Genomic DNA, 22,153 nt, shown 5'->3' on the forward strand with positions numbered 1-22,153 from the left:
ATTGTGAAGCACTAGCATCTGAATGAATTCTTTATTTTTTAAATAATTAAAGACCTTGTACTTGAAAGAATTTTAAGCGTAATTTTTATCACAATCATGCATCATCCCTTGTCTCCATTCTTCAAAGTGACCCAATTCTCTGAACATTTGTATACTTATGCTTTAACCTCTGACTGTATTAGATACTCCCTTAATAAAAGTATATCCTATCCTATTTCTGTTTGTTCTTTATTGTAGGACCTACATTCTTATAATTCTGCTTTTAAATAAGGGCTTCATCAATGTTGCAGCTTTGGTTATTTTCTAAACAATTATAATTAATCCTTAGCTGATGTAATGAGATATTTTCCTTCCCATACCTTGAATTCTCTCTGGTACTTTGACTTTAGCCAAATCTGATGCAAACCTTCACAGTTTCCACACAGTATCTGTGCTGAGGTTCCTGCTGCTTCCGAGTGGCAGTAAAGAACAACCTTGGGTGCTTATAAATGCATTGATTATGTGACTAACTGCTAGGATTTACACACTCTGCTTTTTATTACCGTGATGGTTATCTTTTTTTTTTTTTTGCTGTAAGTGCAGTGAAGCAACTAGAATGTCACAAAGAAAACTGTCACCTCTCTCCTGTTTGCTGTAAAATATCCTCCCACCCCACCCCATACACTCTTCATTTATTCTGACGCCGTAGTGATGGAAAGGACAATGGGGAGACGATACCTGCTATCTGAATAAGACAGAAATGAGAACTGAGTGTGAAAGCTCAACACAAACAAAAAAAACACCTTGAATGGATTATCTTTGCTTCCCTTTTTGCATCAGTGAAAGATGGTCTCTGCTTAATCTGTGTTTCCTAATAAAGACAAACTGTATCTCAAAGACACATCAAATCCTACCTGGTCATGAACATAAAAGGTTATCACTGTTCTGCTTTTGGGAAGCCAAGCACAGGCAGTGCGTAAAGCCTACTGATGCATGCGTTGTAGCACTCCAGGGCTCTAATAAATTTCAGATCATCTGCGTCTACCGGGCTGTTTTAAACCTCTGCCTGCTTCTGTGTGTGATTCTCTGTGCCACTGAGTGGAGGAATGTCTACAAGCTGGATGTCACCATTTCCACATCCTCATGTAAAATAAGCTAGAGTCACGGTTTCACAAATACGCAGATTCTTTGGGAAGGAAAATACTGAATTTGGTTTCTCGATCTGTCAGGTAAACACAAATGGTGTCTTCGCTAGTCAGTGAGACAAAGATGAACAGATTTGTTGGGTCCCTTTAAATTAACCTACCAAATGTGATTCTTTTACAGACCACAGATGACATCCTTGTGGCCTCAGCAGAGTGTCCCAGCGATGATGAGGACATTGACCCCTGTGAGCCGAGCTCAGGTGGGTTAGGTTAGTCGACTTTTTTTCTTACTTTCTCTGCTTTACTGTAAATCTTTGTTGCATGCTATGTAGTCCTTAGCAGATCCTTGCATTTATGTCCAGACGTTCACCCTATTAAACAGTGCCTCATTGTGAGATAAGGAAGGATTCTTGCTTTTTAACATTTCCACACCCCCCACATTTATTGAAAAAATAATTCTTAAAACAAAACCCACCAAGATTATCTATTTCAGAAAAAGCAATGGGGAGGGAGCTGCACACAAGGGTGATACCTTACTGTTCACATCCCATTGGCTCACAATGTAATTTTTAGTAAAACTGTATAAGAGACTCTCCCTTGGGTCACCTATAGTGAAATGGTAACGCTTAAAAACTGCATTACATTGAGGAAAATTATTTGACCTTTCTACTGACAGAAAGTCCCCACCACTCCTGCTGCCAGCAAATTATCTTGAGTGATAAATTTCTGAATTTCAGAAGTGAGAGTCTTATGGCAGTAGTAAAACAAGCAGCAGGTACAGTCCTTGATTCATTTAATACAGAAATATTTGAATCTCTCCACGTGTCCCTAAAATTCAGGTTGACGCGTTTTAACTCTAGTCGATGCATAATTTTTCCTCCTTCTTTGTGATACGATGTAACCAACACACAAATACTGTTTCCACAGAGCCCTGTACCGTTAAGTGGTGGCTGTGGACCCTGAAAAATGAACGAATCATAGGCTGGGTTTGATTCCAAATATTCATAATACAAAGTATTAGAGTCATTTCCATTAGTTTCCTTTGTAAGCAGTGTTTTTTTAAAGTCAGTAATTTAAAGTCACTGAGGTAGATATGGACTAACCCCTACTGGATAACGCATAACCTCTGTAAATGTCAACAATAAACCAGGAGAATTCCATCTCACAATGCAATAACTAATTTGGGATTTTTTTTTTAAATTTGGGATTCTTAAGGAGAATATCATTTTAAAGCAAACTACTCGTTCTGATAATTTGGATAGAGAGTGGTTCAGGATGCCTGTCTTGCTTCGCCTTTTGAATATCACTTCTCTCTGATGACAGCCACATACTCTTGGCACTCAGAGCAGCTACTGAGTGCCCCCGAGGAGCAGGCGCTCAGCAGCACTGTCTCAGCACGGGAGGGTTGGGGAGGTGCGTCCTGGCTGCGTCCTCGATTTCCTTCCTCCCGCCTCCCCTCCACATGTCAGAACTCTCAGCCTGCATAACTGTCTTTCATGCACAATTATTAGAAGTCTGATGACCATCCATTCATTTCTCCAGTTTGTTAATCTCCTCACCGTTCCTTTTGGCTGTCTGGACCGACACGGTCCCTTCATGATGCCGTCCTGGGGCGGTTTGCCAAGACCCTGCCTTTGCTTCTCTCTGTGCAGTGGCTTTCTTGTCCATTACATCACTGGGTTGCTTTGCCTTCCCCCCACTTGACGTTTCTCCTTTCCCCATTTCTGCACATGCCCAACCATGATTTTCTGTTTTGCATCTGACCAGCTCTGAGATCTTCCAGCATAGATGATTTATAAAACAAAGTCTGATGTTTGGTTGTTCACTGGTGTGCATGATTACGTTAATAGTTATATTTGATCTTGTTTTCACCATTAGCATGAGGGCAGTTGATTTTTTTCAGTATTTTCCACTATATTAACACAATGCAGAGAGCAGTACAGGTGCCTACTACTTACGGGATTTGCTGGTTTTCCTCTGGGCTGAATGCTTCTTTTGCTGTCTGAGTGGAGGCTACCCTCCTCTTTATATGGAGTCCTCACCTCGAGTGCCTAGTAAATCCAGTGTAAGAACTCTCATTGCACTTAAAATTGTCACTTTTTTTCCTTCTTGAACACAGCTAACTGATCGAATTCTTCCAGCCTTTGCTCACAGGTCTTACTGACCATTCCTTATTGACTAGCTTCCCGTGTCTCCCTTTCTCTGGGGACAGTGACTCTAAGAACAGGCTGGGGAAAGTGGGGAAGGAGGAGAGAAAGAGAGAGGTTACCCTTTTTGACCATTTCGGCATCCTCCTCTCCTTGGTATTCACCTGGCTTTGTTCAACATTACAGCACATGGGCAGTGAGGAGATGTACTCTAGATCTCCCCCCGCCTCTGTTTTCTTTACCAAACTTAACACTTATCTGAAAGAATCATGTTTACCTCTCCATTTGTCACTTGTTCTTTAATGTATAACTTGCATCCTCCACTCACAAGAAGAAAAGCTTCAAGAACCTGTTTGCCTTGCTCCACGCAAGATTTCTGTGTGAATTTTACTTCTATTCCACTGCCCCAAAGTCTGCCGCCCAATATACGAGATATGGCAGCTGCTGACCCCATCTGATCACACTACAGCACTGTGGTACCAAGCCTAGTTTAACTTCTCATCCTCCTCTCAGTGTTTCCTTCCTTATGCCCTAGTTTTCTGTTCATCAATTCCTCTTACGCCTTAAACTTCAGATCCTGTTGCTTCAGGATCTTTCACCGCAGGCTTTTCTGGTGATCTTACCCCTCCTGGATGGCATCTTGATAGTCCGTGAGTGGTTTGTCTTTCTACGTTACCTTTTGTGAGTGAGATCCCTTTTCTACGTTGGCTTTTTCTATCCAGTTCCCTACAGTATCTTTTCATGCCCAACTTTAATAATTCATGCAGTGTTGCTCTTTTGACAGAACTGGCTCTGTTTGTGTGACGGCTTCCTGTCAGATTCTTACTTCATATGATTTTTTTGTTTTTTTATTTTCCAACTAGTTTTTTGGAATAGAGGGGTTTTTTGTGTGTGTGTTACCCTCTTTGAATCTGAGTGTTGTTTTCATACAGGATAACCCTCCTCTAGGTCTTTGTTTCTTAATGTGCTTTGTACTGCATTTCTTAGACATCTTTTTCTTGCTTGTTTTGTGTCTTGAACACAAATACAACATGGTCACAAATTGCAGTTGCTGGTGTTATTAGACTTTGCATAATGTTAACATATATCTTGATAAAAATCATTTCAGATATCAGGAGGTCATATTTTGGAAAGCTGACTTTTTAGGAAAGTAACGTATTGTGTTAAATATTTAGAAATGGATATACTTGGTATGCACTTTTGCTACTCCTTAAACAAATGAAAGCAGGCATTTTCACAAAGAGATGTATAATTACTTTTACAGGTGTGTTGCCCAAATCTTCGTGTATTTCATATTAAGGTCTTTCAGTCTCCCTGAATATTTATATACTCTGTTCACCCTAACCCACCCCTCTTCAGAAAAATGGCTTCTTCTCTGAAAATGTGCTATGTTTGTGTTTTAGGTGCCTTCCTAAAGTTATTAATGAAACAAACAGGAAAAATCTGACATCTTCTTAAACACAAGTAAATTATACGTTTTATCAAGTGTTTGATAAATTTGAACCGTGTAGTTCCTCCCGGAACTCCTAATGAAGGGGGACGTTATAATGTATATTTGGTGGGTTGTCAGTTTCATCATTGACCAAATAGTGTTGAGTCCTACTGTGTGCCCACTGCTCTTTTAAACTCTGGGAGAAAAAATAAAAAGTTTACACCTATAGTTCCATTCTACAAAAGGGCATCTTCCATTCTACCCCAAATGGTTTTTCAGCTATTCTTTATGATGAACAGGTTCTTTATCTTTGACATTAAAATAGCACCTGTTTTTCAGATTGTTGCAAGAATTAAAACTAATATTTTTAAGGCACCTCCTGCTATGCCTGGCCCTAAAGTAGAGCATAAATGGTGGCTTTTCTTTTTCCCAATTCAGTTATAGGAAAAAAGAATATTCAAGCTATTTTTCCCCCTTTTACATAACGCTGTTACTTTTCCTGCCTGAAAATTGGTGAGCAACTGATGAAACCACTCAGACCTCCTGATGCAAAAACGTATGTTGAAACTTGATCAGGAACAACCCCCTGGGTGTGAACACATGGAACTCAATTACACTTGATTCCAGCCACACTGTCCTGTGTGGTTTAGCAGTGGATGTCAATTTCACATTGGTATAAACAATGTTTTAGAATAGGAGAGGGTGGCTGTGCAATTCAGAGGGGTCTAACTGAACCCCAGCTCTTAGTCGACAGGTAGAAGCAGCCATTGGTAACTAGGTCACAGGCCACCATTGCCCTAAAATATGCCTGGTTTCAGCTGCCTGGGCATGTGACAAGGGGCTGACTTTTCCTTCACACATTTTTCTCAAAAACACTTGTTTCTTCTGTGCTTTTCCCTCAGCCTGGAGAGATGGTTACTAGATTAAAAGAATGAATACAGGGAAAGGATGTAATAGAACAATGCCTTGCTCATAATGAGTGCTATCTGGGTGTTTGCTGTTATTACTGAATGTATTATATAAATATACAGATTTTCAAGATTTCTTTTTCCCACAGGAACACAAGTTTTTGTAAAACTGATTTCCTTGAAATCTTAGATTTTAGATTCACTTAATAAACTGGCAAAATGACAGCACAGCAAACCACTGAAGCTCCACAGTGACCCTTAGTCATGTCAGTGCATCTTAATTTTGAGACCCTCTTCTAAATAGACCCCTTTCTCAAATCTCCTGAAGAAATTTGAAAAGGTGATTTTTATGTTGCTATCTGAGACCTAAATGAAATTGATGGAGCTTTTTGGTGTGGGAGCTTCCTGATGAAAAGGGAATTTGTCATTTGTTACAAAGAGAACAGGATCAGTGTCCTGTTTCCTGGGATCACTATTTAGGGAGGATAATTTATTTTTTTGGATTTATAATACTTAGAACAATATGCCTCTTCTCTTTGTGTGTGAGGGGGCAGGGGGTAGCTAATAGGATGTTGGATCACTGTCAAATCAATTAAACCTATGTCAAAGGAGAAAAAGAAAAGTTCTATTGAGTAATAAAAAAAATCTGGATAATTATAGAAGAAAAGGATCGTCATTTCTGTGGCAGTTTCTTAAACATGCGTTGAATCAACGGGAATGAAGTGATCAGTATAGCCTCTCAAAACATGACTGTTGATTGCCTGTTACTTGATCAGGGTTCAGGTTATGTGAGTAATGATAGATCATAGTAAGAACTGATATTTCCTGAAGATTTGTTCTGTGTTCATCATTGTTCTTTGTACTTTATAAACATTACTCTACTTCATCATTTTGCAAAACTGAAGTATTTTCATAGCTAAGGAGATTCAGAGAGATGTAGCTGCTTTTTGTAATAGGAAAGGTGGGTTTTTAATTTCTTGGCATGCAGAAAGCTGTTCAATTTTAGAATTCAGGCACCTCACAAACATAAGATTAATTTTTTAAATGTTCATTTAAATAATCCCATGGCTGGCATAAATTTACATTTGATGGCAAAAGGTCCTTTACATGTATTACTATTCATTAGGCTAAATTTGCTACAATTACTGTGCGATTTTGGGTGGTTTTCCAGTGTGCTATTTTGAGAAAAGATCAAAGGATTTCTACTGAGCTGATCCCATTAACCACATTAGGAATAAAAATATGTATATTGAACAAGGTGCATCTTTTTATTAAATAAGTAATCACAATCATTTAAAGGAATATATTACTTATTAGATCATATTCTTGGAGCCTGATTAGAAGATAATTTAGGGCTACATTTAAATTGGGGGTATTTATTATGGAATTATTCAAAAGTGAGTTTAATTAAGCCTATAATAGCCAACACATTGCTGTTAAAATGGAGAATTTTGAGCGGCAGCCAGAAAACAGCAGTCATGAGTGCTTCATTTTTAGAAACATCTAGAGCATCTCCTGGGCAGAGTCAGATGGAAGTCAGTGTTGAGGGCCCAGATAATCTTGTGGGTGCAGGACAGGGCAGCTGGAGTTAGGGCACTGAGGGGCTAGGTGGCTTTCAGTGTGTCACATGCTAATGGAGGAACTACTTTTTTTCCATATAAATTTACTTCTCCAGGAAACTGGAATCAAAATGAATGCTATATGGTTAAAACAGAAGAAAGTCATTAGACATCGTTTTCACTCACGTTTCCTCTGTTTTTCTGAGAGCAGTAATGTCAAAACAAAAATTACATTGGACAGAGTTAAACAGGAAAGGAAGATATATTCAAGATGATTGCAATAGGAGGGACCCAAAATTCTATCTCAGCTCAAATCACTGTGGAAAAGAAAAAACCTGGAGAATTTTCAGAGTTCGGGTGGAGGGATCATAGACCAAATAGACTATGGCCATCTCTACTGGCTAATGGGCTTCACCCAAAGGAAAGGGAAACCTTCTCCTTGGAATATCTTCGAGACTGTTGGTAGTTTTACGACTTGGAGCAAAGTGCACCCCCTCAAGGTGGGCTCCTGCCCTCCCCAGAGAAACTGGGAGACAGAGAGCTATTTTCCTTGCAGGTTATAGTTCATTGTGAGGGCTCCTGTGTCCTTGAGAAAAGTAGCCGTGGGTTGTAATACTGGAGGGAAGCTTTTAAAATATTTACATATCAAAGGAGCAGAAAAGGAATTTGGAACTACAGGTTTTCTAAAGTAAATGCTCTAAGGAAAAGGCCAGGGCCCCAGAGGCTCGAAGAAGCCTGTCTAAAGTTTGGCCAACCTGTGGGGAGGGTTGAGGTCTTGGTTAGGGAAGACTATTACACCTTCTTAGGTAACAAATTTCATTTACCAATATTAGTTTCTAAAAGGATATCAGTGGAAAACCGAGTAATAAAGAAAAGGTGGTTTTTGTTTGTTTTCAGAACACAGCCATTTTCTTTCTTTCTTCCTTTCTTTCTTTATTTCTTCCTTTCTTCCTTTCTTTCTTTCTTTCCTTCCTTCCTTCCTTCCTTTTTTTTTCAATCGAAATATAGTCAGTTTACAATGTTGTGTCAGTTTCTGGTGTACAGCATAATGTTTTGGTCATACACATATATTCGTTTTCATTATAGGTTATTATAAGGTATTGAATATAGTTCCCTGTGCTATACAGTATAAACTTGTTGTTTATCTATTTTCTATATAGTAGTTAGTATCTGCAAATCTCGAACTCCCAATTTATCCCTTCCCACCCCCTTTCCCCCTGGGAACAATAAGTTTGTTTTCTATATCTGTGAATCTGTTTCTGTTTTGTAAATAAGTTCATTTGTCTGTTTTTTAGATTCTACATGTAAGTGATAACATAGTGTTTTTCTTTCTCTTTCCGGCTTACTTCATTAGAATGACGATCTTCAGATCCATCCATGTTGCTGCAAATGGCATTATTTTATTTTTTGATGACTGAGTAGTATTCCATTGTATAAATATACCACAACTTCTTATCCAGTCATCTGTCAATGGGCATTTGGGTTGCTTCCATGTCTTGGCTATTGTATATAGTGCTGCTAATCAACATTGGGGTGCATGTATCTTTTTGAATTAGAGTTCCCTCCAGATATATGCCCAGGAGTGGGATTGCTGGATCATATGGTAAGCCTATTTTTAGTTTTTTTTGAGGAATCTGTATACTGTTTTCCATAATGGCTACACCAAACTACATTCCCACCAATAGTGTAGGAAGATTCCCGTTTCTCTACACCCTTTCCATCATTTATCCTTTGTGGACTTTTGAATGATGGCTGGTCTGACCCCTGTGAGGTGATACCTCACTGCAGTTTTGATTTGCATTTCTCTGGTAGTTAGCAGTGTTGACCATTTTTTCATATATCTTTTGGCCATCTGTATGTCTTCATCAGAGAATTGATTGTTTAGGTCTTCTGCCCATTTTTGGATTGGGTTGTTTGTTTTTTGTTATTAAGTTGTATGAGCTGTTTGTTTATTCTGGAAATTAAGCCCTTGTCAGTCACATCATTTGGAAATATTTTCTCCCATTTCGTAGGGTGTCTGGCCATTTCTATTTAATGTGAACAATTTTGACCTTTCTGTGATTTGAGATTTTTTTTTAACACTGTAATGGAATGGATTATTGTCACACATTAAAAAGCTCTTCAGAGCATTTGTAAGAATTGTGCTACGCGACAGGGAGTGAGTGTTAGCTATGGCCATGCCTTTGGAGTCAGATAGAACTTGTTTGAGTTGCAGCTCTTCTTGGTCTTGGGAAAGTTACTTAGTATCTTTGAGGCTCAATTCTTTGTATGTAAAATGAGGCAAACAGGGTTGTTAGGGGATTGAAAGAAGATCCACTCACAGTACTGGCACCTACTACAGATGTAACAAATAATTATGGTAAACCCAGTGGTGAGTGGAAACCCTATTGTTACTGGCACTGGTTTTTGTGCGAGTGGATGCATTATCCTCCCTTGTGGCGAGGCCTCTCACATGGCATACAGACGTGATCTGACTGAAAAAATGGGCTTTTGATATTAGAGAGAGTGGGCTTTATTTGTGCCTGTAAACTCACTGTGATTGGCCACTAAAAATAATGACAGCAAATAAGTGATTTGCTGAGTTAGATTAAGCTCTTGCTTGAAAAATCTGCAAAAAGCGTGTGCATGCTAATATAGAACTTTCCTACAATAAATAACAGAAAAAGCTGTTTCATAATGTATACACATTAAATTTGTAGGCAGTCTGTATGCACCCAGCCTGCAAATATGAATAATCTTTTTCGTCACAAGCCCTTATTTGAACATGCTAAAATACCATGAGAGCCTTTCTAAAGTGTGACGTGTCCTGCTGAGCTTTGGAAGGAGACAGTGAGATGTATTGCAGGGCTTTAAAATATTCACCAACCTTGAAGGAAGAAATGTGGTACAGGTTTAGAAAAATACGGAGTAAGTCTCTCCCTTATGGAGACATGGAATCCAGGAAGAATGAAACCAGGTTTTCTTGCACTTTGTATCAAATATCTCCTTTGATAATGAAAGTGACTTCCTGTGGGAGTTTTCTTGTTATTTTATTAATTACATTTCTTCAGATGGTATCAGAGGTAAACCGGCATATTCTGAATAGCAAGCTACAGGGCGTGCTGCCTCCATGAAGAGTCAATGTGCTTGCATTGTTGGTTCACGTGCTGCAAGACGCTGCAAATGCTACACTAGGCTTTGGTCCGCGGGTCTCATCTCAGCTCATCGGACTTGTTGGTTGGAGCATTTTCATCGTTAGTAGCTCCTTACCCATCCACAGTAGTATAAGAAGCCTGGCGTTGGTAATAAAATAAGAAAGACAACAATACTTTATTAAATTTTCAGGTTAAAAAAGGATATATTAAAGATGCCAGTACAGCCAGAGGCTATCAATTAAATTAAAAAAAAAAAAAAGTAGAAAGAGAAGTGGCAATGTCACTACATCTCTGAGCACACTAAAATCTTACATTTCTTTGACCAATCTTTGGAAATCAGACTGTCTGAGGTCAGAGCCCAGTTCAGCCACTTGTGTAATCAGAAGCAAAACTCTGAACCTCTGTGTACGTGGCTTTTTACATCTGCAAAACGACATGAATAATGTGAACTACTCATGACATTGTTCTGCTGGTTAAGTAAGAGACAATGCATGTAAAGCACGCTGAATAGAACCCTTGATAATATGAGTTAGCTTTTGTTAGTAGTCCTAGCAAATTAACGGAGTAAACCACACCATAAATGGAAATAAACCTACAGCCACAGGCAAGAGGGGGAAATGGTAGTAATCGACACTTGAGCATCTAGAAAGTTTTTTAAAGTATTTCTGAGTTCTGTCGGCATACAACTTTTCTCAGTAGCCGTTCTGACACTAATAAGATGCCAGCAGTGCTTCTGTTGGATAAGTTTAGGGTGCTAGGATGAGAAGAGGGCACACAGCCTCTGCTGTTCTTACTTTTGGAGGGAAAAAAAGGCAGGTCTTTGCCCCACAGGGCTGTTGAGAGAAGGAAAGAGGAGCTTCCCTGCGTGCTCTTGTAATCCGCTTGCTCGTCCTCCTCGACATTCAGGACCGCTCGGGGCTGCATGACTTCACCGGGCGGAGGCGCCGCATGCCCTCTGACGGATGGCTTGTCTTTGGCATTTCCCAGCTCTAGGCCTGACGGGCTGCCCTCTGATGGGCTTGGTGGGGAAGCTGTCTAATCTTTCACCTTAGCTCTTGCGCGTTCACCAAGAAAGAGTGTGACTTTTCCAAGCAAAAGAAAATGGAGACAGCAGTTGCTTCATGACAGGAATATAAAGAGAGGAGACCCAGTAGTAAATCAGGAAAAGCACAGACTGCCCCGTGACCCAGAATGAGCTGCTCTTAGAGAAAACGCTCCGCAGGAACCCTGACTGAGAGCCGTGCACCTAGGACCCAGCGTCCAGCTCTGCAAGAGAGACTGCTCTGGGTTTCCGCCAGGGCACGGGATTCCGGAGTAGGGAGGGAAGGAGGGCAATAGGAACTGACCGAACAATCTTAGAAAGGAACCCAAAAACCTAATCAGGAGAGCTCTTATTTCCAAGATAATAAGCCTTTCTGTCAGTGTGACCATCAAATGGTCTTTGGTGATTGATTTCCTGGTACTTAAAATTTTAAAATATCATAATAAAAATTTGAAAGAGGGAGAAATTGAATACACTCCAACCATGGGAGCCAGAGAGCACTGATCCGTAAGGATGGAATGTTTCACAGAGAAACAGAAACAAGCTCCCACGTGCAGCTTAACAATTAATGGCCCAGGACAACAGACCCTGTCGTATAAACGGCCGTTTTGCCACCTGAATTCCCAGGGCCTCCACTGATGAAAGGCGAGTCCCTGAAGACAGAGACCCCTGTGGCGATAATGTTCTTGGCGTTCCCTGCCACCACTGATTGAGCCCTGGGGTGCGGTGCCTGTCACAGACTTGTCTCATTGTCAAGAAGCCTGCTGATTCAGTACCTTCTGTGTGCAAGACACAGGGAAGGTGATCGGACCGTGGTTGTTTTCACATAGCGCTTCATCCTTCTCAGAGAGCTTGCCCATTTATCCACCTGGTCGGATCCTCTCAGTGGCCCTGAGGGGGTAAGCAGTATGTCACCGTTAGGTCTCCGATGAAAAAACTGTTAGCAGAGGATAATGAATTGCTAAGAGTCACTCAGCAAGTTAGAGCAGTGCTGGGACTAGAACCTAATGTCTAAAACTCTTTTTCCCACTCTGCCTTGCTTCCCTGAGATTCTGCAGGGATGCAGACTCCTTTCCCTGGAAAGGACGGATAGAAGGCAGGACGTTGGTGGAAAGTGGCTGGAAGGGATGCAACTGGGCAGCTGCTTAGAGGAGAGGCCTGACGTGTTCAGATCTACGGGAAAGGGGAGAATTGGGAATACTAACGCATTGTTCTGCGGCTGTAAGTGCAGACGCACGGGATGCCTGAAACTGCAGGAGCCGTGGACACAGCTGGGTTTGAATTTTGGCTGTGCCGCTTGCAAAGCCCACGTAGCATGACCTCTTGTAAAGTTGTGATAACACCTACACTGCAGAGTTGCTACGAGGAACAAATTAAATGATGTGTGTAAAGTGCGCAACCCAGAGCGTATGATGTAACAATAATACAGTAAAGGTGGCGATTGCTAACTAAATAAAAGAAGAAAAGAATGTCAGCCTTGCAGTGAGTCAGAAGGCATAGTAGCCGTGTTGAGCATAGGTTGACAATTAAGTCACGTAAGAGTACATCTATTAAGGGTAAATCCATGCATCATTTGGGAGGAAGTTAAGAAAGAGGGTTTTGATAATTCAATGTATTTAAGAAGGTTAACCCCCAAGTATCTTCCCTGGAGCTCTTGAGAAGCCTGACTTTACCTATAATTATGAGGGGGGGAAAAAAGGTGACTGTAGCAACTTCTATCAGAGATTTGGAAGGAACGCTGCGGTATTCACATGCACAGGTGTGTGTACACACTCGCACTCACATGCACGCACTCCTCACTACTCCAGCTTTAATCGTACTGCCATTTTTGTCTTCCTATAAACCAGATTCCTCACAAATTCCTGGTTCTAGGCTTGAGGATTACTTGAAATGAATCCCCTGATTTTGTGTGAAGAGTGTTCAACTTTCTTTTTGTGAAAAAGTGAAATGCATTTTAAGAAAAGTGATTTCTAGGTGTATGTATTCCTGGGTGTTTTAGTCAATGAACTCCCAGAAAAAGAAGCTATTTTTCCATCGAAGAGTTTAGCTGAGTCGGAATCAATAATGGAGAGTATCATCTCCATTTCAAAATATAGCTCTTGCATTTTCTGAAATGTGATCCATTTTGATGAAACCCACATACAGACGCTCCAGATTCTCTAGCTTTGAAGCCGACTTTCTCAATTATTGCCTATAAGTCTTTTCTTCTGCTTGGCAGTTAAGGAAGAGTTTGACCTGACTGATGGGGCCCTTTTCAACTTTCTCAGTCTAATAGCAATAGGAATGAAAAGCACCCTAGAAACTTCTGAAACTACTCTGCTGAATTTGAGAAAAGTTAGCTCTCAACTATTTGTAGTGCTGTGCGTGTCAGATGATGTTGATATAAATAAGGCACCCAAATGAATCAAACTGAAGACTGCAGACTTGGTTGACTTTAAATACTTAGTGCCTTAGTCATTGGAATTAAGCAGCATGTTACTTGGAGGCATAGGGAAAGTAAATGCAGACACAATACTTCATTGATGAACATTGATTCCAATTCACTTAAGCAGAGAAGTGCTTTCTGGTTAAATTAAATAAATACCAAATTTACTTCTTTTATTGAAGTTATTGTAGGTGGTGGGAGTTAAGGAAGTACTGTGGTAAAAATGTTTTATAAAGAAGCACGCAATGTTACCATCATTGTTTCACCCACTTGTTTGTTACCTTTCCTCAAAACCTTAAAGTCAGAAATCTCTCCAAGTTTCTTAATGGTTACATCCACCCCAGTCCCACTCCTGAAAATTTATGAATTTAGAAAAAAATCTCTTCCTCTAATCAGTCTGAAAACATAGATATTTGTGCCTATTGTGTTCAGTCTTCATTACATGTTTGGAGGTGAGGGAATTGGTGGGAAAGAGAAATAGAGACACAGGAAACTATCAAAGGACTAGCAGTCAAGTCTGGGAGAGCAGAAACCATCCAACAGAAATGAAATGTGTAAGTAAGATCTCACAGCAGTACGGGATCCACACAAAAGTGCATGATGCAATATGTGGTTGAGAGAAGACTGGGATAAAGATGGGTTTTCTGCAAATTCTCCCATGTGTCTTCTTGATTTTCTTCTGGCCAGCTTCAGGCCATTCTATCTCACATCTTCCTTCTTGAGAAATCCTCAGTGGCTTGCCAGGGTTCACCGTGGAAGAGCTGGATCCTTTTCCTCTAAGGCTCATCCCAGATAACTTCTACGGAGACAGCCCTTTGCTGATGACCCTGTCTGAAGCCTCCCCCTTATTATTATCTTCCTTGGTACCCAATCTTTGTGCCTTCTTGTTTACTGATTTTTTTTTTAATTTAAAATTATCCTATTTGTTTTCTTATATTATCTATTTTATTTCCAATATACTGAAAATTCTAAGCCAAGGTAGAACCCATGGCTGTCTTGTCTACCTTGGTATGAATATTTAATGGTACCTGGTAAATTGTTGTTACTCAGTAAATATTTGTTGAAAATTTTAAGTTAATTTTTCTACTTGATTTTCTTTTTCTCTTTTTTCCCACCTCCATGCATTAACCAACGCTAACCCCTTGGCCTGAATCTTTCATACATCTTTCACCATGTTCCTATAAAAATATATAAACATAGGGTAATTTTTCTCTCTTGCCGTGTAAAAATGGAAGCACGCTATATGAATTAAACTTGCTTTTTTTCCTTTCCCAATGTATTATTCTCCTTTCCTAGTGTATCTTTCAGGTCAACAGATTTGACTCCAATTCCTCTTTTTAACTCTGTTAGAATTCTAGGCTGGGTGTGTGCCATAATTATGGGTGTGCAATAAATTATGGTTGAATAATTTATTCAGCCATAGCCTTGTTAATGAAACTTTTAAGCTGTCCTTTTTTCTTTTCTCCTCACAACGTTATAATGAACATCCTGTATTTATATCTTTGTGTGCTGGTGTATTTAATTCTTTAGACTATATCCCCAAACCGAGGTTGCTTGATTAAAATATTTGTGTATTTTTTAACTTTACTGTCGTACATCCAAACATGCTAAATTAGAAGAAGTTGTATAATGAATTCACATACATCCATCAATCAGCTGTAATTTAATCTTTTTACATTTTAATAGATGCTATTAGATTATTTCCTAAAAAGTGTTGAGGAATTTATATTCTCACGAGCACAACTGTCCATTTCCTGAGCAAATGGCCTTACCAAATTGTCACTATTTCTTTATTTCTACTTCATTTCTCCAAACTTGTTGGCCAAAAAAAAATTTTTTTTTCCTTACTTTATTTTGATTTCCATTCTAGTGAAAATGAGCATCTTGTCTACATTTACTCATTTGGATCTTCTATTTTCCACTTGCTTGTGTGTATTTTTGTCCCTTCTTCTAGTGGGTTTTTGCCTTTTTGCATAACAATCGAAGCATGTTCTTTATACTTTAGACATGTTAACTCTTGGTCTGTCACATGCACTACAGATACTTCGCCTCTCCTTTCGCGTCTGCATTTTCACTTTGTTAGTAACACCTTTTTCCATATAAAATTTTTACTCTTTATGGAGTCAAATATGAAGAGCTTTTCATGTATGGCTTCTCCCGTAGACTATGGCCTGTGTAAGTTTCATGTCCACCTTCAAATTTCTTCTCACTTTCCCCCAGCTTGCCACCACACTGGCATTAGCTAAAGTTCCTGAAAACCAAACTCTTTTCTTCCTCAAGGTCATTCCACATGTTGTTCCTTCTCATTAGAAGGCTCTTCTGCCCACGTTTCACTGGGCTACTCTCCTCTCACCTTCCAGATCTCAGCATAAATGTCACAACCCAGGAAGATCTAACCCCCCCCCCCCGTGTAAATGAGGAACCTCTGTTCCACTCCTGCACGGAAACTACCATTTTCCTTCATCACACATGTTCCAGATATTGCTATAAGCTTAACTGTGTGATTCTTTGTTGTATGCCTCTTTCCCTCATTATATTTAAGTGTCCATGAGGGCAGAAGTCAAGTGTGTTTGGTTAATTACTCTACTTCCAGGACCCAGTATAGTCACTGGAACATAACTGTAGCTCACCATATAAATGATTGACAATAGAATTGAATATTTTTAAAGGGAACATCATAAAAGATGGGGCGTTTAAGCTAAGTCTTGATAAATAAGTAGTATCCAGCTGGACTCGGGGGAAAAAAAGGTCCTATGAGCCAGGCATGAGGATAGAACATTTATTGGTGTATGGGGACTGGGAGACAGCAATGAAATTATGACTGTAACTTCATTGGAGAGAAATGGAAGACAAATTGGAGTAGGTAGCTTTGGGCAGACCATGAAGAACTGTAAGAATAGTGGTCATGTTGGTACTTCAGTAAACACCATGACAATGTCCAGGGTTCTAATAACCTTATGGGCACAATGACCAGATAAAAGGTCTTTGAAGCTTGCAGATGCCTAAGCTGCAGACATACAGCCATGATCCTATGGCTATGAGGGAGATGCTCTCTCCAGCTGAGAGAGATGAGGGAGAATGTGTGTGTTCCTTTGTCTCTTCATTTTCAGTGTCACCAAAGTCACACCTGGTGTGACTGTCCATCGCCTTTTCTGTGTGGTACCATTTGAGGTAGCAGCCTGTCCTAGTTGGTGGTCTCTGTATTCCTGACACGTGATGAATTTTTCTGTGGCTAGCACCCCTTCTCATGCAATGCCCAGATTTCTGGTGAAGATGATGATTGTCTCAAACCCACAATGGTGGCCCCTGCATTTCCCTTCAAACACACACTTTGGTGGCTCAGAAAGTATCAGAGGAAAATGTTAGTCCCAGCAGCCAGGCAGGTGGTGAAGGCTTATTGATTTCCAAGTTCTTTCTGGATCTCCAATTGACCAGATAAAGGTTGAGATGTATCGGATATGACCCCCCTCAGGCCTTTTGTTTGACCTGCAGTAGCAAACTTCAAAATGCACGAGGCATGAGTGGAGTTGGTGGGAAGGGGAGATGAAGACAGGAGAGATTTGAAACACCCAGCCTTCATCAAGCTTCAAAAAAACCACAGTGTGAGTTGAAATTAGTGCATATCATATAAATTACTGCCTACCTGCTTCCCTGCAACTGTGGCATTTAAACATGCGTTCTTGTGGGTGATTACATCAAAATTGTTTCTTTTAGCCTATGATGTATTGAAACACAAAAATGGAAAAAATAATACATTTTTTTTGACGATGGGGAAAAAAATGCTAATCTCAATTCACAAACACTGCAGGAGCCTACAATTCCAATTTTCTTTTCACAGTGTTAATGAAACTGGGTACTGGAAAAGTCAAATCTTCCCTTATAAATCTACAATCATTTTCAAGGCTAGTCTAGAATTATAATAACTTCCACATCTATTAAGACAGAGTACAGAACTCTGGTCTAATGAGATTATTTTAGGCAACTTTTTTTCTTTGGTGGGGTGGAGACAGAAATTTAAAATTGATTGGTTGTAATTTAATGTATGATAAAACCAGAAAGGCTGGTGGGAAAGTCTTAAGTGGTAAAAAATTCAGTAAATGCATCTTTCCAATCGTTTTTAAAAGGATTATTGTAAGACAGGATGCCTAATAATTCAAGGACACCAGAATGCTGTATGTTGAGTTTTATGGAGTTTTATGATCTTTGTCTACCCCTCCTGATCTGAAATAGATAGCTTAAGTTCCATTTTTTTTAAATCATTGGTATGTTTTATTCTTTATTATTTCTTCAGGCTGGTAACCTCTTGCAATTTTTTTTTCTTAAAGCTCAAAAGCTGACTTTTCGTTATTATCAGTATATAGTGAGACTCTCACTGCATCCTTGACATGACGGGGTCATGGTTGATGATGTTGCTATACACTAGCAGTCTATGCTGAAGAAATAAAGCCAGCAATAAAAACAGCCTGGAAACTGCAATCTCACCCTGCAAAGCTAACTTTGGAAACAACATAAATATAATCAGGTTACAGTGAAAGAACAGCTCATCCAAGTATACAAAATAGTTTCATAAAAGTGACAATTTGAGTGATAAAAAGAGCATCTGTTGACATTGGTTATTGCCTTGGCGAACTCATCATTGGAAGTACAAGGTCCCGCCACCCAGCAAACCCTCATTTTATGTGACAGGAATTAGGACTTTAAGCATGGTTTCTTGTGTGGTGCTATCAAAACATAAATCAAGAATAACTTTATTAACAATATTTGATTTCTATGTTTTTAATCGCAAAAAAAACCAGCTACAGGATATTAAACACTTTCCATTGCACGGTGAAACATCTTTGGAAAAATTCGTTAATGTTCAAAAATGTATCTTTCAAAATGCAGAGTTATTTTAGAACGTCAGTTGTGAATCATGTTGCTAATAAGGGCCCTGTTCTCCCCACGTGCATCCCTTAAGGTTATGACTAGACACAGTCTAACAGCAGCAAGCTGGTAAATGCAGGCGCCAGTGCAGAGCGGATGGCTTCACGTGCTCCTCAAATCCCTGGCTTCACAACAAAGCCTGCTTTTTAAGTTGGTGACAAAATATTCTTGCTTTTGATAAAGCATATAATTTTATTCTGTAAACAAATTTAGAAAGTTAAACATTAAAGTAAAGCATGCCAATATAAAGCACCAGTAAGGACAGTTTGGTTTTGTTTTTTGTTTTTTGTTTTTCGCACCAATAAGGACAGTTTTAATTTGTGGTGTGAAATTAGAAACTTGGCGGTACGTTTTATCACTCACTGGACACTTTGCTGAGTAATGGGTCCAGTCCCAGAGGCAAATCCCTGACCCGCGGCTGGCCTGGCCTTTACCCTGAGTGGGGAGGGGCACACCCGCTGTGCTCTCTGAGGGCCACCTTGAGGGGTAAGTCGCCAGTGGGAGCGGGATGCACAGAAGAGGTGGGGCGGAGGTGGCAGTAGGAGGAAGACTAGAGAAGACCATAGACTGGGGGTCAGAGGCCCAGAGGTGGGTGGTGAGAAGACTCTCCACACAGTCCTCTCCGCTCTGGACTCCAGCCTGTTGGCCCCACAACAGGTTTGTCCCATAGTGCTTCTCAGCCGGGTCTAAATTAGTTTCTATTTGGGGAAATGATGTTCTTTCACAGATGCAGTACCGAGGACTGTCAAACGTAAAGAAAGGACATACATCAGGACAATTGCTTTTTCTGTGGTGGTAGTTTTAAAATAACAATTCAGCAAGTTTAAGTTAAAATTTTGAATATTTCCATTTTTAACTCTTTATGCAGAGCAGCAAATGCATTTATTATTCTTTTTGCACACTAAGGCACTGGGCTGTGCCTTTTGCACTTACGGTGCATTTTCCACAGTGAATTATTATCTGATATGAATAAATTGGTTTAGGGTATAATGTGGAAATATGTTAATAACTGTCCCAGCACCTGAAAGACTGTGTCTAAGTAATCACAATAATCATTCAACAATGAAAAACAAGAAAATTTATTGAGCCAGCTTTCAGGAATCTTGACAAATCTGGGCCAAAGCAGACTATGTGGCAAATTAGAGACCATCAAATCTTGCCAAATATTTAAGAGACAATTAAAAATCAACTTTCATCTGTCCTTAAGGTAACACAATCTGTGCACAAGTCCCAGGAATAGTTCCATAGCCATGTGGCTGAAAAGTGGCTTATTTGAAAGAGGTTATAACCCTTGTGACAGCTGTTTGTCCTCATCACCATAATCAATAATGTCTGAATCATTGAGCAACAATGCCAGCAAAAGTCAAAAGCCTTCATATTGCCATGAAGGTGTGGAAATGCACTTTCTGCAAAGCGAGTAGTGTTTGCACTCTGTTCTGTTTCTCTGAGGGGTACGTGATGGCTAGCATCCTTCCATAAAGTGGACGTGCTCAATTACATGGGAATCCTTTGGTATCTAAAATAATCTATTGTTATAGTGTTTGCGTAGATTGTGTGTGATTCGTGATTTTTTTTAACTTTATGAATCATTAAAATAGGATATAAATGGGCAAAAACACTTAGGATATTTCATCTACTCTTTGTTTTGTTTTGTTTTTTGGCTAGTGACCTAGCCGCAAACCAAAGTCTGGGGGCCACCAGTGAAGCTGAATACTTGCCCATCTCCAGTTACACTGAATAAGGTGTAAATGCCTTGGCTTATTCATTGCCCATCATCAGTCCTCCTGAAGTTTTCCAGTGATCTGGGCTCACTGTACCTCTGAGCCTTGTATAAGGAATTGTCCACATTTGCTTAGTTTTACCTACAAATCAGTTCACTTTTGACCCTTCAAGGACTCACTGCTAATTTGTACCTATTCCATTCTTGCAGCGTTTAGATTCTCTTTTCCATGTTTTGTAAGGATTTCGCTACAACAAAGACAGTGTGAAAGTATAGTTCGTTTATTTGTTTTTTAGCACTGCTGAGAAAAAACACACTGTAGACTTTTCAAATTATTTAAAATGTCTTGATTTAGTTTATTAGGAAGCATAAAAGGAATGCCAAATACTGAAATCCTTGAAATATAAGAATTGCTTTATAGCATTCTCTGATTAAATTCCTTTCCTCATATCGTCATGAATGCTCAAGAAATGACTGTATTTTCTTAATATAAAATTTTAACCAAGTTATATAAGAAGGCATTTAGCCTTTTTAGCCCTTTATGCTATTCTCTACATTTAGATCAATATGAAATTCCTTAGAGATTTTTTTTTTCAGTGATCATCAAAATAAACCATTAATGACAGTCCGTAAGTGAAATCACATTTATAATTCATGACAATATTTAAATTTCTCTGGGTTTTTATTGCACATGTGGGAGAGATGTCCCATTAGCACTTTAGTGTATAAATACTCCTGATCTTGGCACAAAAGTTAAGAAAAATACCAGTTAGCCTGCAGATTTGAAACAGAAACAGAAGAAAAAAAAACTGTTAAATAATCAATTAGATATGGAAGCAACTGCCTATTCCAAACAGACCTGTAATAGTACCTGTGGTGGTTATTGCTTTCTTAATGTGAATCAGGAAGAGAGAGATACAAATGTTTCATCATTGCGTTTGGGTTTTTGTTTTTGTTTTTGTTTTTTCTTGGTAAGCTATTTTTATGATATTTAGAATCTTTGTTTACATACAGGTGACAGATATTTTTAGGCCTGCATGCGACATAAGCAACATTTTGGTTGGAGTTACCAAAAAGACAAGCATTTTCCTTGTGTTCAACGTATGGCTCTATGGCAACATTGAAGCATTAGAAGCTTTGCAATCTCATTTGAGTTTTAAAATCAATTGGTTTTTATTGTCTTTGTCACACTACTTCTACAGTTGTTATAGCATATCCAAACTATTTGAGCAGATTAAAAATAAAATTCTTTGACAGGAGAGTCCGTTTACAGTAACAATTCCTAACAGGAAAAAGAATGTACACATATATATGCTCAGTATAGAAAATTTGAAGCCTGCATTCCGTTAAAACTTTCCAGTCTGACATTCAGGAGCCATGTGACGGATTTTCTCTCCATTCTCCCCATTCTTTTCTGACAGGCAAAGTGAGGTAATTATGAAAATGTGTTTAAAATGAACGCATTCCGTCAGGTGGGGGAAATGATTTACGTAACGTTTAAATAAAACCCCTTTTCCAGCTCTTGAGATGCCCTGGTAAAAAGAATGTTCCACAAAGAGATCAAGTGGAAAGTTGTCATTTAAGGAAAATCGGCAGCTGAGCTGACTGGCCGACTGGCAAAGATGACTGTCCTGAAAGAGGAAGTGCCGCCTTTGGTTTGTCGGGTAGTGACAGAGTTCCTGCAGTGGGTTCTGTTCTTCTTGAGAGGAAATTAATTTCCTGTAATCAAGTGCTGTGGA

General features: G+C 39.4%; 1 protein-coding gene across 25 annotated transcripts in view; it reads left to right on the forward strand.

The window, feature by feature from the left end:
* Nucleotides 1–22,153, forward strand: part of NRXN1 (neurexin 1) — a 1,020,679-nt gene that overhangs the window by 993,376 nt on the left and 5,150 nt on the right. For 16 of the 25 annotated variants that reach the window (XM_031466987.2, XM_064494496.1, XM_064494493.1 and 13 more), the window contains one exon: nt 1,306–1,393. In XM_031466987.2, coding sequence (XP_031322847.1) covers nt 1,306–1,393 — 88 coding nt within the window. The remainder of the gene's footprint in view (nt 1–1,305; nt 1,394–22,153) is intronic. The other 9 variants (XM_064494491.1, XM_064494497.1, XM_064494498.1 and 6 more) reach the window with 1 other exon arrangement.

Source organism: Camelus dromedarius, chromosome 15 (genome assembly GCF_036321535.1).
Source record: "Camelus dromedarius isolate mCamDro1 chromosome 15, mCamDro1.pat, whole genome shotgun sequence".
NCBI lineage: Eukaryota > Metazoa > Chordata > Mammalia > Artiodactyla > Camelidae > Camelus > Camelus dromedarius.